Source organism: Emys orbicularis, chromosome 2 (assembly GCF_028017835.1).
Source record: "Emys orbicularis isolate rEmyOrb1 chromosome 2, rEmyOrb1.hap1, whole genome shotgun sequence".
Classification (NCBI taxonomy): Eukaryota; Metazoa; Chordata; order Testudines; family Emydidae; genus Emys; species Emys orbicularis.
Genome location: NC_088684.1, coordinates 15,154,803 through 15,169,679, shown reverse-complemented (window position 1 = coordinate 15,169,679; position 14,877 = coordinate 15,154,803). Strand labels below are relative to the sequence as shown.

Here is a 14,877-nt window from a genome sequence, read left to right as displayed (position 1 = left end):
CGATCGTGGCTCCCACTGGCTGCGGTTCACCGCTCTAGGCCAATGGGGGCTGCGGGACGAGGGATGTGCTGGCCGCGGCTTCCAGCACCCCCCATTGGCCTGCAGCGGTGAACCGCGGCCAGTGGGAGCTGCAATCGGCCAAACCTGTGGACGCAGCAGGTAAACAAATCGGCCTGGCCCGGCCCACCAGGGGGCTTACCCTGGCGGGCCGCGTGCCAAACGTTGCCGATCCCTGGAATAAGGGAACAGTGAATGAAATCATAATGTTGCCATTTCAGAACCTAGAAAAGGAAATACTTTTTCACACATGTAATTAAACTGTGCAACTCACTCCTCAATGTTCACCTTCAAATCAACTTTGCTTCAACAGTGAAAATAAACAGACAGATGTGCTGCTTTTAACTGGAAATTTACCTTGTTGGATAAGGGCTTCTGCAGCAAGTTCACCAGTACCAACATTAACATACTCTTCATTGGGATGCTTCCTGTTGTAATGCCTCTTCAGGGAGCCAGACATATTGCAGGAATAATGGCAGTGTGCACAACGGAAAGGCTAGCAAAAAAAAGGAGAGTTACAATTGGTCATACACATCTGCTTTCTGTATAGATGGGTCCAAGCTGCAGTATTCAGACTCAAACTTCCCCAAAATTCAAGAGGGTTCACACTGGTTAGGGCATATATCTGTCTCATTTATTCCAGGAGCTGACCTTTCAAACCAACACACAGGTATGTTTTAGCTAACTCTTACAGAAAATGTGTTGCTTTTTTAATCGCTTACTATAAACTATGTATCCTCACAACACTATTTCACAAGTACAAACACCTACACTGTGTTTTTAAGTAATTATTTTCCACAATTGGTAATTACGGGTCTGATCAGGCAAAGGCATGCTCTCAAATACACTGCTTACCACCTTGAGTAGGATCAGGGTCTCTCACTGCTGTAGGCAATATATAATCTTGATTTGAAAGGGGAAGGGAGGACAGGAGTAACTGAGTACAGGTCAGTAAATAAATATTACTTTTATGTATAAATAAGTTTTTGGGGTTTTGTTTTGGTAATGTCTATAAAATTACAAGTGCATTGTAGAGCAGGTTGAAAGCATTAAGAAAGTCACAATGTAGGCATTTTTAGAATTATTAAACTATATAGCAGTGAAATGAATGCTCTGAAAATTTAATGGCATATTTCTTGAGTGTAAATTTAATGTACTCGGTCTTGTAATGCTTTACAGCTCATGTCTGTTCATGTCTGGATAGTGGGCGATGTATGAGCTGCTATGGCAGTTCTAATTCACAGGGAGATTCCTGCAGATCAGCTGAATCCTCAACTAACTAGATGAGACAGGTTCAAAGCTTCCAGAGTAGTGCAAAACAGTGGTGTTGGAATCATTTTTATAATGGGCGTGCTGAAAGCCATTGAACCAAACTGTAAGCCTTGTATCTGATGGAAACCACATCAAGCCAGGGGGTGCTGCTGCACCCCCAGCACCCATAGTTCCAGCACCCCTGGTGCAAAACAGCCTTATGCCAAGGTCTACCTGAAATTTTTGCCGGTATAGAAATGGCTATAAGGGGATCAATTCTTTCCAACAATTCTATACTGGCAAAAGACCTAGCGTAGACACAGTTATATCAGCACAGAAGTTCTTTTGCCAATACAGATTATTTTGCTTGCTCAACAGGCATAAAAAGTACTGGCAAGAAAGTGCTTTTTTGCCAGCGTAAACTGTATCTGTACTAGGAGGGTTTTCCTGGTAAACTATGCTAGCAACACTTTTAAATGTACATTAGGCCTCAGTGGGGCTCAGGATCTGGCCCTCCTTCTTTGAGAAAGTAACAGATTTTTTAGATAAAGGAAATGCGGTGGATCTAATATACCTCGATTTCAGTAAAGCGTTTGATACGGTACCGCATGAGGAATTATTGGTTAAATTGGAAAAGATGGGGATCGATATGAAAATCCAGGGGTGGATAAAGAACTGGTTAAAGGGGAGACTGCAGCGGGTCGTACTGAAAGGTGAACTGTCAGGTTGGAGGGAGGTGACCAGTGGAGTTCCTCAAGGTTCGGTTTTGGGTCCGATTTTATTTAATCTATTTATTACTGACCTCGGAACCGAATGTAGAAGTGGGCTGATAAAGTTTGCGGATGACACAAAGTTGGGAGGTATTGCCAATTCGGAGAAGGATCGGGATATCCTGCAGGGAGACTTGGATGACCTGGTAAACTGGAGTAATAGTAATAGGATGAAATTTAATAGTGAGAAGTGTAAGGTGATGCATTTAGGGATGACTAACAAGAATTTTAGTTATAAGCTAGGGACGCATCGGTTGGAAGTAACGGAGGAGGAGAAGGACCTCGGAGTCCTGGTTGATCTCAGGATGACTATGAGTCGGCAATGCGACGTGGCCGTGAAAAAAGCTAATGCGGTCTTGGGATGCATTAGGCGAGGTATTTCTAGTAGGGATAAGGAGGTGCTGCTTCCGTTATACAAGGCGCTGGTGAGACCTCATTTGGAGTACTGTATGCAGTTCTGGTCTCCCATGTTTAAGAAGGATGAACTCAAACTGGAACGGGTACAGAGAAGGGCTACTAGGATGATCCGAGGAATGGAAAACCTGTCGTATGAAAGGAGACTCGAGGAGCTCGGTTTGTTTACCCTAACCAAAAGGAGGCTGAGGGGGGATATGATTGCTCTCTTTAAATATATCAGAGGGATAAATACCAGGGAGGGAGAGGAATTATTTCAGCTTAGTACTAATGTGGACACGAGAACAAATGGATATAAACTGGCCGTCGGGAAGTTTAGGCTTGAAATTAGACGACGGTTTCTAACCGTCAGAGGGGTGAAGTTCTGGAATAGCCTTCCGAGGGAAACGGTGGGGGCGAAAGACCTCTCTGGCTTTAAGATTAAGCTTGATAAGTTTATGGAGGGGATGGTTTGATGGGATAATGTGATTTTAGTCAATAAGTCAATAACGTGCCATCGCTGGTAATTAGTATCAATGGTCAATGTGGGTCTGGCTGGAGAATCTTGCCCGCATGCTCGGGGTTCTGCTGATCGCCATATTTGGGGTCGGGAAGGAATTTTCCTCCAGGGTAGATTGGCAGAGGCCCTGGAGGTTTTTCGCCTTCCTCCGCAGCATGGGGCAGGGGTCGCTTGCTGGAGGATTCTCTGCGACTTAAAGTCTTTAAATCATGATTTGGGGACTTCAACAGCTGAGTCATGGGAGAGAATTATTCGAGGAGTGGGTGGGTCAGATTTTGTGGCCTGCATCATGCGGGAGGTCAGACTAGATGATCATAATGGTCCCTTCTGACCTTAAAGTCTATGAGTCTATGAGTCTTGTTTTCCCATCTGTAAAGTGGTTTTGTGAGGCTAAACTAATTAATGTTTGCAAAGTGCTTTGAGGTCTAATGACAGAGGAGTATAGAAGTACTGTATTCCCATAGTGCTTTATGCAAGAGAAAAAGCATTAGACCCAGTTTTCTAGCAAATTCACTGGATAAATACATTTTTCTACCTGCAGTACCCCTGCACTTCCAGTTGGATGAAGTGTTCTTCTCTTCCCATCCTTAACTATAGTGTAGATCTGCTTTGCTTTTACCTACACCAGAGATATGTTGTGAGGCTTAATTCTTGCAACGTGTTTTCAGAGCCTGTAGCAGGGACTGTTTGGTCAGCAGGCCTACTGGCAGGGCCTCCTGCTCCAGGATCTATTTTAGGTCAATGTGTCCTGAACGGGGTTCAGTTGGGTCAACCTCCTAGTCAGTAACCCCCAATTTCTGCCCATCCAAGGGACAATCATAGAGGAATCTGGGGTGGATAGGGAGACCTTGAAAGTGTGATAGCGTGGCAAGGTCTATGTTCAACCCACCTCCTGCTCACATGCCATTGGGACACTTCATACCACACTGGATGCCGCAGTGTGGTGCATGGCTGCTGTTCTGTTATAGTCCTTTACTCAAACCCCAGAGTCTCAGAATGGATGCAGGTGACCCTCTGGTGGCCCTGCACATGGTACTCCCTACCTCTGGGGTGATATCAAAAAATAGGAGGAAAGGTCACAGCTGGACCTTCTTGGTAAGACCTTCTTCTTCTACTGTTGCAGAACAGTGTCCTCCAGGAAATGGCTTCTGTCCGCCTCACTGCCTGGATTTCTGGAGCTCTCTTTATACAGCTCCTTTTCCCAGGAGTATGCTCAGCAGTGACTATGGGGCGGAGATTTCCTGGCCCACTACTGCTCCAGGCTTTCCACTATCTCGGCCATAGTGAGGGTTTGTAAACCCCATTAAAGAGCCACAAAAGAAAGACTCTACAGAAGTGTTATTTATCCCAACTTTCAATTATAGTACCCTAAAGTTAAGCAGCTAAAATTTTTATTTAGGCATCCAAATCTCTATTTATGTGCCAAACTTTAAACACACAATTTTGAAAATTAGACCCATTATTTCATATGTGCGCACCATGGTGCTTAATATTAAATATTAACCTGACATATTCACAAAGACAATATATGTGAAGGGTAGAAGGATGCCAGTAACAAACTGCCATTATACATATGCATTTACAAAACAGGTGGAGAAATGTCAGTAAACCTTGTAAGTAAACAGAAATACTAAAACTGTACTGTACACCTTGTTTTAAAAAAAAAAATATTTAAACAAAGGCAAACAATTTCTAAATGCATCCTATCTTTCTATGGAGAGGCAGAGTAAAAAATATATGGGGAATCCAGCTGATTTAGCACACTGCCTGAACTTTGCGCCAACATTTAAAAATTTTAAATAGTGCTTAAAACATTGAAATATATTTATGCTCAAGAGGGTCTTCTAATGGGCATCATTACCAGCTTCACCATGAATATTTCATGTTATTTTGAAAATAAGGCAAATTAAAGTCATTCTCCAACTGTAACACAGGATATAAGCTTCAAAAAGTTAATTTGTCATTACATACTAATCAGCAGTGGATCAGATCTATTTGATCTGTAACATAGTAGCACACAAAGAGCAGAGCTTTCACCTGTATTTCTCCAGGTAATTAAAAAGAGCTCTCTGAACAGTCTGCCCTCTGCAGTTAATGATTTCAATTGTGTATTTGCTGTGCTAATTATGCTAATTAGCCTGTCAAAAGTATTCACAGTAAACAACCACCTCTTTAAATTTGGGTCAATTACTCCACACTTGTCTAAGGGTAACCAATAGTATGGATAGAATGTGATGTCATCTTCTGAAACTTGAATACTGTAATTTATTATAATTAATTGCTTATCAACTCAGTAGGGAATATGAAAAGCTGGGTTTCTGAAGGGGTAGGAGTGCAAGGAAGAAAGACACACACAGAGAAGCCCTATCCACAGTAGGGAATTTTTCTAAAAACGACCTCCCGTTGTCAATATCTGTTCACAGCTTCACCAGTGTTAGCAACATTAGGAGCCCAAATATAGAAAGAAGGGCTGCTGTTTGCTGCAGGAGTTTCTGAATACAATGTCGATCTATGTGCTCTAGGCGAGGTTTTGTAACATTGTTGTAACACCAGAAGCCCTACTATGCTATGGCTCCCAACACTGCAAGCTCTGATAGGGCTGAGCTGGTGTGAGCACTGATGGGGAATTTATTATTTCCCTACCATAGAAAGGACCAGAGATAGACAGAAGGCTGCAGTATTGCTGGAATAAGATGAATTCTGCTGATTGTGACAAAAGACCAAGAAATCTTGATCTTTAAGAATCAGTATTGTGTGCGCATCTGAGAGCCTGACTGTTCACCAGAGTCCAATATCTGTATGACAGCAGATTAGTAAACCTATACAAAATAATTCTAATCAATTGGGTAAATCTGACTTGCATGTTATAAGAGATTGAATAAATTCACAGAACCGTTTTGAGACAATCATGGTGACACACATGGATTGACTGCTTAAAGGGTCACCATCAACATAAAATCTAATATAGCCAAACATGAGTTAAAAGTACTTTCTGGCACATTTGCACCCAAGCCCTTTGCTAATTGTTTGAGTTTTACAGTCACATTTTTCTACTGCTTTTTGCTCTCCATTTGCTGTGTGAAAAATCCACACAAACAACAGAATAAACTGACTACGGCTCTGCAACTGGATGCACACAGTATCTCCTGTGAAGTGAAAAAGGTTTCCTCTAGACTTCAGTGAAAATATTCTGTTATTCTATCATTTTAATAAAGAGATGAGCCCTAAACAAAACAGTCCAAGACTACTGTCTAGCTGATATGGTGATGCACATATTAGAAATATCGTATTAGCACAGATCAGTTCATGCTGACTAGACTGTTTTGTTTCGCCATACCAGGCTCAGCTGCAGGAACTCTGGAATTCCTTTCAAAACGGATCTACTTGTAACAAGAGGCCTTGACTTGGAATTGCCCAGAACCAGAAACTATCTGCTATATACTCTGCAGAACTCTCTGTTATGTCAATTAGGCAGCAAGCTAAAGGAAACAAGGATTAACTCACTAACAGAGACCAAACTTTGATCATCCCAGATTCCTGCACACTTTTTTGTAAATTCTTTAATGTCAAAATTACAAAAACCATTTGCCATTCACCACCATTTCCTGGCTCAACTACCATCTCAAAATGCTTAGATACCACTTTGATTTAGAAATAGAATAGATTAGAATTAAATAGACAGACCACATGACTGTATATCTTCACTTGAGTTTTATGCACATGCAATGATCCCACAGGCAGGAGTGCACTCACGAACACACTTTATTTTGTAAGGATCTCTGACAAACTAATCTCTTAACAATTCATTGGATATTCCAATTGCAAGGCAGGCTGACAGTAGGGTGGCAGGCCATGATAATTTAAATTCTATCTTGTGGTCTACCAGGACAAAGCTATATTGCAAGTACTGCATTTTAAATATTTTTGTCCCAAAATAAAATATTTATTTTTAAACAATGAAACCAGAATTCAAGCATCTATCTCAATCTCCTACCAGTTTTGTCAAAGAAACATTTACAAACAAAAAAGAACTTGTTACAAATGTTTTCATACTTGTGACGTTGCACCCCATAAGGCTTTATGGAAATATGCTTATGAATGTATATATGACATAACTGGAATATGTTTTATGCTACATATGCCATGTAACATATCTCTGTAAAGGTTATGAGCTACTGAATACATTCCTCCTATTTGTATGCATGTATCATTTTTGTACTTGACATTATGAATATTGGCTGTGTACTTGCTTGATTTCTAAGTAGCCTTAGTAGAGCATTTGGTCAGCTTCTTGAGAAAGGAATGTGCAAATTAAGTGCCCAATCAAGAAACACTTAAAGGACAATGAATCTTGTAAGGCTCCAATCCACATAAGAAGTCAACCTGAGGACGAGCAAGGTAGCATGTAAGCAATGGCTGCTGTTTGTAAAAACTGAGTCCTGCATGGACATGTGACTTGCCCATGTGACTCCAAAACTCCATCTTGGAGCTGGACTTTGCATAGGAGAGAGGAGGGGGTCTCCACCCACAAGAGGAAGTCTATTTAAGCCCGTGGGAGACGCCTCCATTTTGTCTTCATCTGGCTAAAGAGATAGCCTCTCCACCCCCAAGGATACCTGAAGAAACTGGAACAAGGGACAATAACTACAGGGGGTGTGAGTGATTGCTGGACCCAGACTAGCAGGAGACTAGTCTGTAAAAGGAAGCTTACTGGGTGATGTTTTAAACTGTATTCAGTTTTCTTACTGTATTAGACATAGACTTGTGTGTTCTATTTTATTTTGCTTGGTAATTCGCTTTGTTCTGTCTGTTACTACTTGGAACCACTTAAATCCTACTTTCTGTATTTAATAAAATCAATTTTTACTTATTAACCCAGAGTATGTATTAATACTGGGGGGGCGGGGGGGAGAGGGGCAAACAGCTGTGCATATCTCTCTATCAGTGTTATAGAGGGCAAACAATTTATGAGTTTATCCTGTATAAGCTTTATACAAGGTAAAAACGGATTTATTTGGGGTTTGGACCCCATTGGGTGTTGGGCATCTTAGTGTTAAAGACAGGAACACCTCTTAAGCTGCTTTCAGTTTAAGCCTGCAGCTTTGGGGCATGTGGTTCAGACCTGGGTCTGGGTTTGCAGCAGGCTAGTGGGTCTGGCTCAAACCAGGCTGGGCACTGAAGTCCCAAGCTGGGAGGGCATGGAAAGCAGGGGCAGAAGTAGTCTTGGCACATCAGTTGGCAGTTCCCAAGGGGGTTTTTGTGATCCAACCCGTCACAGACTTATTTAGCATCTTGCAGCAGTTTTGCATTCTATTAGAAACAATCAACTTCTCAGATGTATTACACTAGGATTACCATATGTCCGGATTTTCCCGGACATGTCTGGCTTTTTGGGCCTCAAATCCCCGTCCGGGGGGAAATCCCAAAAAGCCGGACATGTCCGGGAAAATAGGGAGGTAAGGCCCGGTGGTGCGGGGCCGGGGGCCGGCGCGGTGCTCGGCAGGGGCTGGGGCCGGGAGCGCGGGGCTGGCGCGGTGCTGGGCCGGGCCGGGGGCGCGGGCACTTGGCCGGGGCCGGGGTCGGCGCGGTGCTCGGCCGGGGCTGGGGCCAGGGGCCGGCGCGGTGCTGGGCCAGGGGCGCGGGCACTGGGCCGGGGGCCGGCGCGGGTGCTTGGCCGGGGCGGGCGCTCGGCCGGGGGCGTGGGCACTTGGCCGGGGGCCGGGGCCGGCGCGGTGCTCGGCCGGGGCTGAGGCCGGGGGCGCGGGGCCGGCGCGGTGCTGGGCCTGGGGCGCGGGCACTTGGCCGGGGGCCGGGACCGGGGTCGGCGTGGTGCTGTGCCTGGGGCTGGGCCGGGAGCGCGGGCACTTGGCCGGGGGCCGGCGCGGTGCTCGGCCAGGGGCCGGGGGCCGGCGCGGTGCTCGGCCGGAGGTGTGGGCACTTGGCCAGGGGCCGGGGCCCCAGCCGGGCGGGAGACGCCGGGGCCAAAGCCTCTTGGCCTGGGCCGGCCGGCCGCCGAAGGGAGCCGCTCGGCCAGGGGGGCCGGACTGAGCCGCGCCGCGCCGCATCCCGCCCCAGCTTACCTGCTGCCTCCCTGTTTCAGGCTTCCCGCGAACATTTGATTCGCGGGAAGCAGGGGAGGGGGAGGAGCAGGGGGCGGAGCGTTCAGGGGAGGGGGCAGAGTTGGGGCAGGGGCGGGGCCCCATGGAGTGTCCTCCTTTTTAAAAATTAAAATATGGTAACCCTAATTACACCACAGTTGTGTGTCTATCATAAAATTAAATCTATCAGAAAATGAAAGTGTTGAATTCCCATCCTACATAAAAAATGCTGGAAATACAAATATAATGCAAAAGGAATGAAATTATTATACATATACATATATATATATATATATATATATATATATATATATATATATATATATATAATGCTGCCTTCCTCTGGATGTCTCTGTTCATTTTCTCTTTCTATGTCTGTCTTCTAGAATTTAAATTCTGGGCCAGGGACTGTCTTAATTTCTGCTTTAGACAGGCAGCAAGCTTAATGTTGATATAAATGATAAAATATAAATGATACTTTAAAGAAGCAAAATAAGTCATTAGGTACTGAAAGCTGATGAATTGCAAAAAAAAGCATAACATCTTTGTAGAATGGCTTAGAGGTTTACTCATTGTCAGGATAAAAGTGCTAAACTATACTGAACATTTTCTTTAAAGATAAAATTTTGGATTTTGCTGAAAATGAAAGCAAATGCCATTTTTCATTCTCTGAATATAGTATCCTCCATATTCATGACATCATATTCTACCACACTGAGAGTCACTGTAATATTTAGGAATAAATAAGGTATTGCTACATTTTATTAATATAAACTGATCTCCAATCTAAGTGCTTCACAGATACATTAACAAGCTTCCTTCTGAGACACACTTTAGACAGACAGATATGTTTTAGATTTCATTGTCCCTAATGTCCTTTGAAAACAAATGAACTCATCTACTGTAAATAAGATGGCCATCTTTCAAAGAAAGTTAAAGGGGGCAGTGAACAATAATCTATGGAAGACCACTTCTTACTTTACTAGGAAATTGTAACATACAGGTTTAAATAGTCATGTTTATTTTGCAGTGAAAAATACATACTTTAAAAAAAAAAGAAATTAAATATAAATTTCCATAAACAAAATGATTCCATCATGTTGTTGCACAGTTTGGAGTGTATTCTTCAAGTTATGTTGCTTAATATTTAAATGCCAAAGTCAAAATCCCCCTTCTAATATTAGAAACATAAAAATATCATATGTTATATCACTAGAAATAAGAACATCCTTCTTGAAAGTTGTTGTGCAGTCTGAAGACCCCTTTATTGCTACATGAGTATTAATTAATCATGGTTTACTTGCGCTCTTACCTTGAAAGAGACATGTTGTTCCATGTGACGTAGGAGCTGTGGCTTTTGGGCTGCAGTGTAGTCACACACTGTACATTTAAACTGCTTTCCTGAAACAGAAATAGAAAATGTGTTCAGATTGCCTCTTCATATTTAAATACAGAAAGCTATCAATGATATTTCATGATAAAGATGATTGTTAACAGAGTAAGGATAACCAAATATTGTAAACTTATCTGTTAGAATTTAGTATCAATAGAGAGGCAAAATTCTGGGTCAAATAGGTCTGAACAGAATAGGACAGAAAGAGCCTTTGTCTGCTATTTTTAATTACAAGTGTTAGTGAATATATTACTTGGGATAGCCATTGGGGAAAGAACACACTTTAGCGTAAATGGCCAGTGGACATCATTGCTGCTTTGCAAAAACATAGCTGCAAGCACATTTATTTGGTTGTAAATAACGTAGCTCTTAAAAGACAGCTGTTCAGACACGCCTGTTGCAGGTGCTTGTTCCATCTCTGTCCCAATCTTCCAACTGTTATGACTCATGTACATTTTTTATTTTTGACACTCACTGGATTTATTTTTAGAATACTATAAATTATTGCAGCTGGTCTTCAACAAATGATTTTTATTGGCATGTTTCACTACAATCTTAAAATAATGACTCAAACAGTCCTGAAAGGGATCCTTGCAAACAAAGACAAAAAACCCCAAAAGCTGCCACACAGAAATAAGCAAAATAAATATAAAATAGTATGTTAACATGCCAAGTGGTACTGAAGCTTTATGCTCAGACCTTTCACTTCCGTACGCCTGGGTTCAATGTGGGACTGAAGAAACAAACTATAGTGAATGTGATTTTTTTTTTACCTTGCCAGTCTGTGCTCAAAAGGAGCCCATAACTAAAAGACTAGGAGTGTTGTAGGCAGACTGGAAAAATATCTATTACCTAGAAACCAGGGACATGTAAAATTGTTATCTGGTCACCGTATTACTTGGTCACTTAGATGACAGCAACTTCAAGCTATTGTTGATGCCTAGAAGACAAGTGAGTTATCTTGGGGGCATCTACCATGTCGTTTGTGACAGGTTTCAGAGTGGTAGCCACGTCAGTCTGTATCAGCAAAAACAATGAGGAGTCCTTGTGGCACCTTAGAGACTAACAAATGTATTTGGGCATAAGCTTTCGTGACCAAAAAGATATAATTTGCTGTCACCCATTTGGAACACTGGAGAATGGATTGACATAGCCTGAATTTCAACGATTGGAAGCTGAAGCTTTGCAAATTCAGACTACAAATAAGGCACAACATTTTTAACAGTAGCTGTAATTAACTACAGTATTGGAATTATTTACTTAGGAACATGATGGAACATGATGGTCATTTCAAATTTCAATCCTGTTCTCCAAAGTGCTTGCAACCTCTCCCATCTTGGCATCATCCACATATTTAATAAGCACACTCTCCACTCCACTATCCAAATCATTAATGAAAATATTGAATCTATGAGTCTATGAAGTAGGGGCATTCTGAAGGGGATCAAGATAGTCAAATGTGGAAACAATGTATTTCATGACCCTATTCACCAATGGGACTGAAATCTCTCTTACATTTCAAGGAGAGGATCTCTTGTTTGAGGCTTTGCAAAAGCTAGGAAGTGCTATGCTGGAACTCTCAAACTCATTCTATGACCCTATCTCCCCACCATTCACTTTTTTCCCCCCCTAAAACATTTGTTTTTCTCTTTATATTCTCCTTCCTCTTGATTTGAAAACAAATATTCTCCATCTTTCCTTTCATTCTCTCTTTCTCCCTTCTCCATGCTCTTCTCTATTCCTCCATTCTTCATCTTCCTCCCTTAGTTATGAGTTCAGACACCACAAGGATGGGGAATATTGAAATGCAGAGAGACAGAGAGAGATCGATCTTCCCACTTCCAGGATTTCCATACCACAGAGCTTCATTTGTTCAAACAATTTTAAATGCTTGTTAGAAAAGTTGTCAAAAACTAAAAGGACCAAGGCAAAAGTGGAAAAGGCAGATTCACTCCAACTTGTCACAAAACAGGGCAGTTTCTTTACATTCAGAATCTTGTTAATAAAAGTTGCAAATGTTTTATACTGAAAGTGACAGCTCCAATAAAAACAGCTAAGAAAAATCTTGACACCATTTTTTTGCTACTTAATTAAAATAATGAAAGTCAGGTTCTATGCTTCATTTCTACTCATAAACTGTAATCAGCCTAGACGATTGAATTGTTTTCTGTCATATCACTCTTGAGAGGAATAAAGCAGAGAAAAAGAACCCACTTATTTTCTAGTGGTTAAACTGACCCTGCAGGGCTGAAGTTTGAACAAAAAATGCCTAAATTCATAAGCCAGGAAGACAAGACAGAAACAGTGAAGCGATTTTCAAACCCATTCTGTTTATTTGTAGAATAACTGAACAACACTGGACTGTGTTAGTAATATTTGAAGGGATGGAGGCACCATACAATTGAAGGTGTCACCACTCAAGAGGCTGAAAATCCTTTGACAAATCATACAACACATCTCCAACTAGAAATGTTATCCCACTTGCCACCAGTGCTTAAAGTACGTGCAGCATTTGAAGGGGTGGGATTAAGGAGGGGGATAACTGAAAACACCTGGAGGTTTGACATATCTAGGGTGGGAACCCTGATACTGATGAAGTCAATGGCAGAACTCCCACCTGATTTCAATGGGGCAGGATTTGCATTTAGAATTTTGGAAAGGAAATAAAGAGGAAAAAGCAGGCAATGGAAAGGGAGGAGACCCAGTACATTTACATCACGAGAAACAGCAGCAGCTGGAAAAACAAAGCCATCTCATATACTCCAGAGGTAGATGGCAGTCTGAGCCCTGACAATAAAGGCTACTGGGCATATATTTGTTTTTCCTGTACCTAGGGTTGCTGATTTTGGTTGGGCATATTCCTAGAGGTTTCATCACATGACATAATCTTTAATTAAAGCTTAATCTTTAATTCCTGGAGACTCCAGGACAATCCTGGAGGGTTGGCAACCCTACCTGTAGCCAAGGCTTCAACTCGACCAGCTCGTGTGTTAAAGTACATAGCACCAAGTCTATGCTAGAATTTTGGAAGATGTTAGTAAAAACACCTTAGCTAACATGTCCTAACACCACACCTTTATAACCTAGTCTAGGCAAAGCCTGTGTGACTATAGCCCTATTCTCATTATGGTCAAGTTAAGGTCAACTCAGTCTATAAAGTAGCACAACAATCACTTATTTGCACACATGAAATAGATCAGACATTGAACTGCCTGATTTACAAACACAAATAACATTTTCATGTTCAAATTTGATTATCTGCACATGAAAATAATTGTACATGAAAATTTGTGAATGAAAACACAAAAAGGTAGTTTTTTTTTTAAATTAAGCCATAAGAGCGAAAGAGAAAATAAGATTTTACTATATTTTCATAATAAAACCTACCCTTACCCAATAGCTGGTTATACAAAGTATGAGCATGCAGTGAAAATCGGAAGATGCTTCTTTGTAAATTGCATCCCAAAATTTCCTTTTGACTCAATTATATGAACAAAAATCAAAGATAAACACAGCTCAGCATAGGAGGGTTTTATTTGATAGTTATTGATTTGATTCCAAAATACAGCCATACTATATTATTGTGCTAGTGTTAATCCGGTTAGAGCCCTGCAACCTGACCCCAACGTAACTGGACCTGACTACAAGTGTCGGGTTCAGGTCAGGTACGAAAACAACCTAACCCTCTCAGGTCGAGTAACCTCTGAACACCTCCTTTTATCCTGTGGTGTTGGTGCGGAGTTGGCATGCCCCCACTCCTGCTGGCTGCCATCACCTTGCTATGCTGTATGCGCTGCAAAATGAGTATGCCAACGAGTGACAGCACCTCTCACGCTGCGGTGCTCACAGTGCAGAGGGGCAGTGACGGTGGCTGGCAGGAACGGAGCATACAACCACTGCTGCACTGACCCTACAGAGAGGAGGCAGTCAGAGATGGATCACAGGCTTGGGGCCCTACCAGGATGAGCCACAAGAACGAGGCAGTGGTGCTGACCCAACTTTGGGGGGAAGTGGCAAGTTTGGGTAGGGTCAGTTTCAAAACGACTTGAGATTCTTAGGTCAGATTGGCCGTGCTTGGATTTGGGTCAGCTTTTAAAATGAGGTCCTCTGGATCCAATTACATTGGGGCAACTGGAAAGTACAACTATTTATTGAATTTTTTTTTTTTTTTTTTTAGGAAAATAGCAATTGGGAGTGATTTAGTGATTCTAGTGAACATTACAATAATTACATGTACACACAACATTTCTGTTTACATCTTCTTATTTTGGTTTCATTGGGACATTGGGATAAATTTGAAATATAAATCCTCTATTGTGAAGTATACATTGTAATGAAAATCTAATTTCAAAATAAATTATCAAAAGTGATGGAAAGGGAGATTGCAAAAGAGTA

General features: G+C 41.9%; 1 protein-coding gene across 1 annotated transcript in view; it reads right to left on the bottom strand.

Annotated features, from left to right (window-relative positions):
• ZFAT (zinc finger and AT-hook domain containing) overlaps window positions 1–14,877 on the bottom strand; it is a 151,300-nt gene that overhangs the window by 41,710 nt on the left and 94,713 nt on the right. The window contains exons 11-12 of the mRNA XM_065398805.1: window positions 10,402–10,490; window positions 415–553 (exon numbers count right to left, since the gene is read on the bottom strand). Coding sequence (XP_065254877.1) covers window positions 415–553; window positions 10,402–10,490 — 228 coding nt within the window. The remainder of the gene's footprint in view (window positions 1–414; window positions 554–10,401; window positions 10,491–14,877) is intronic.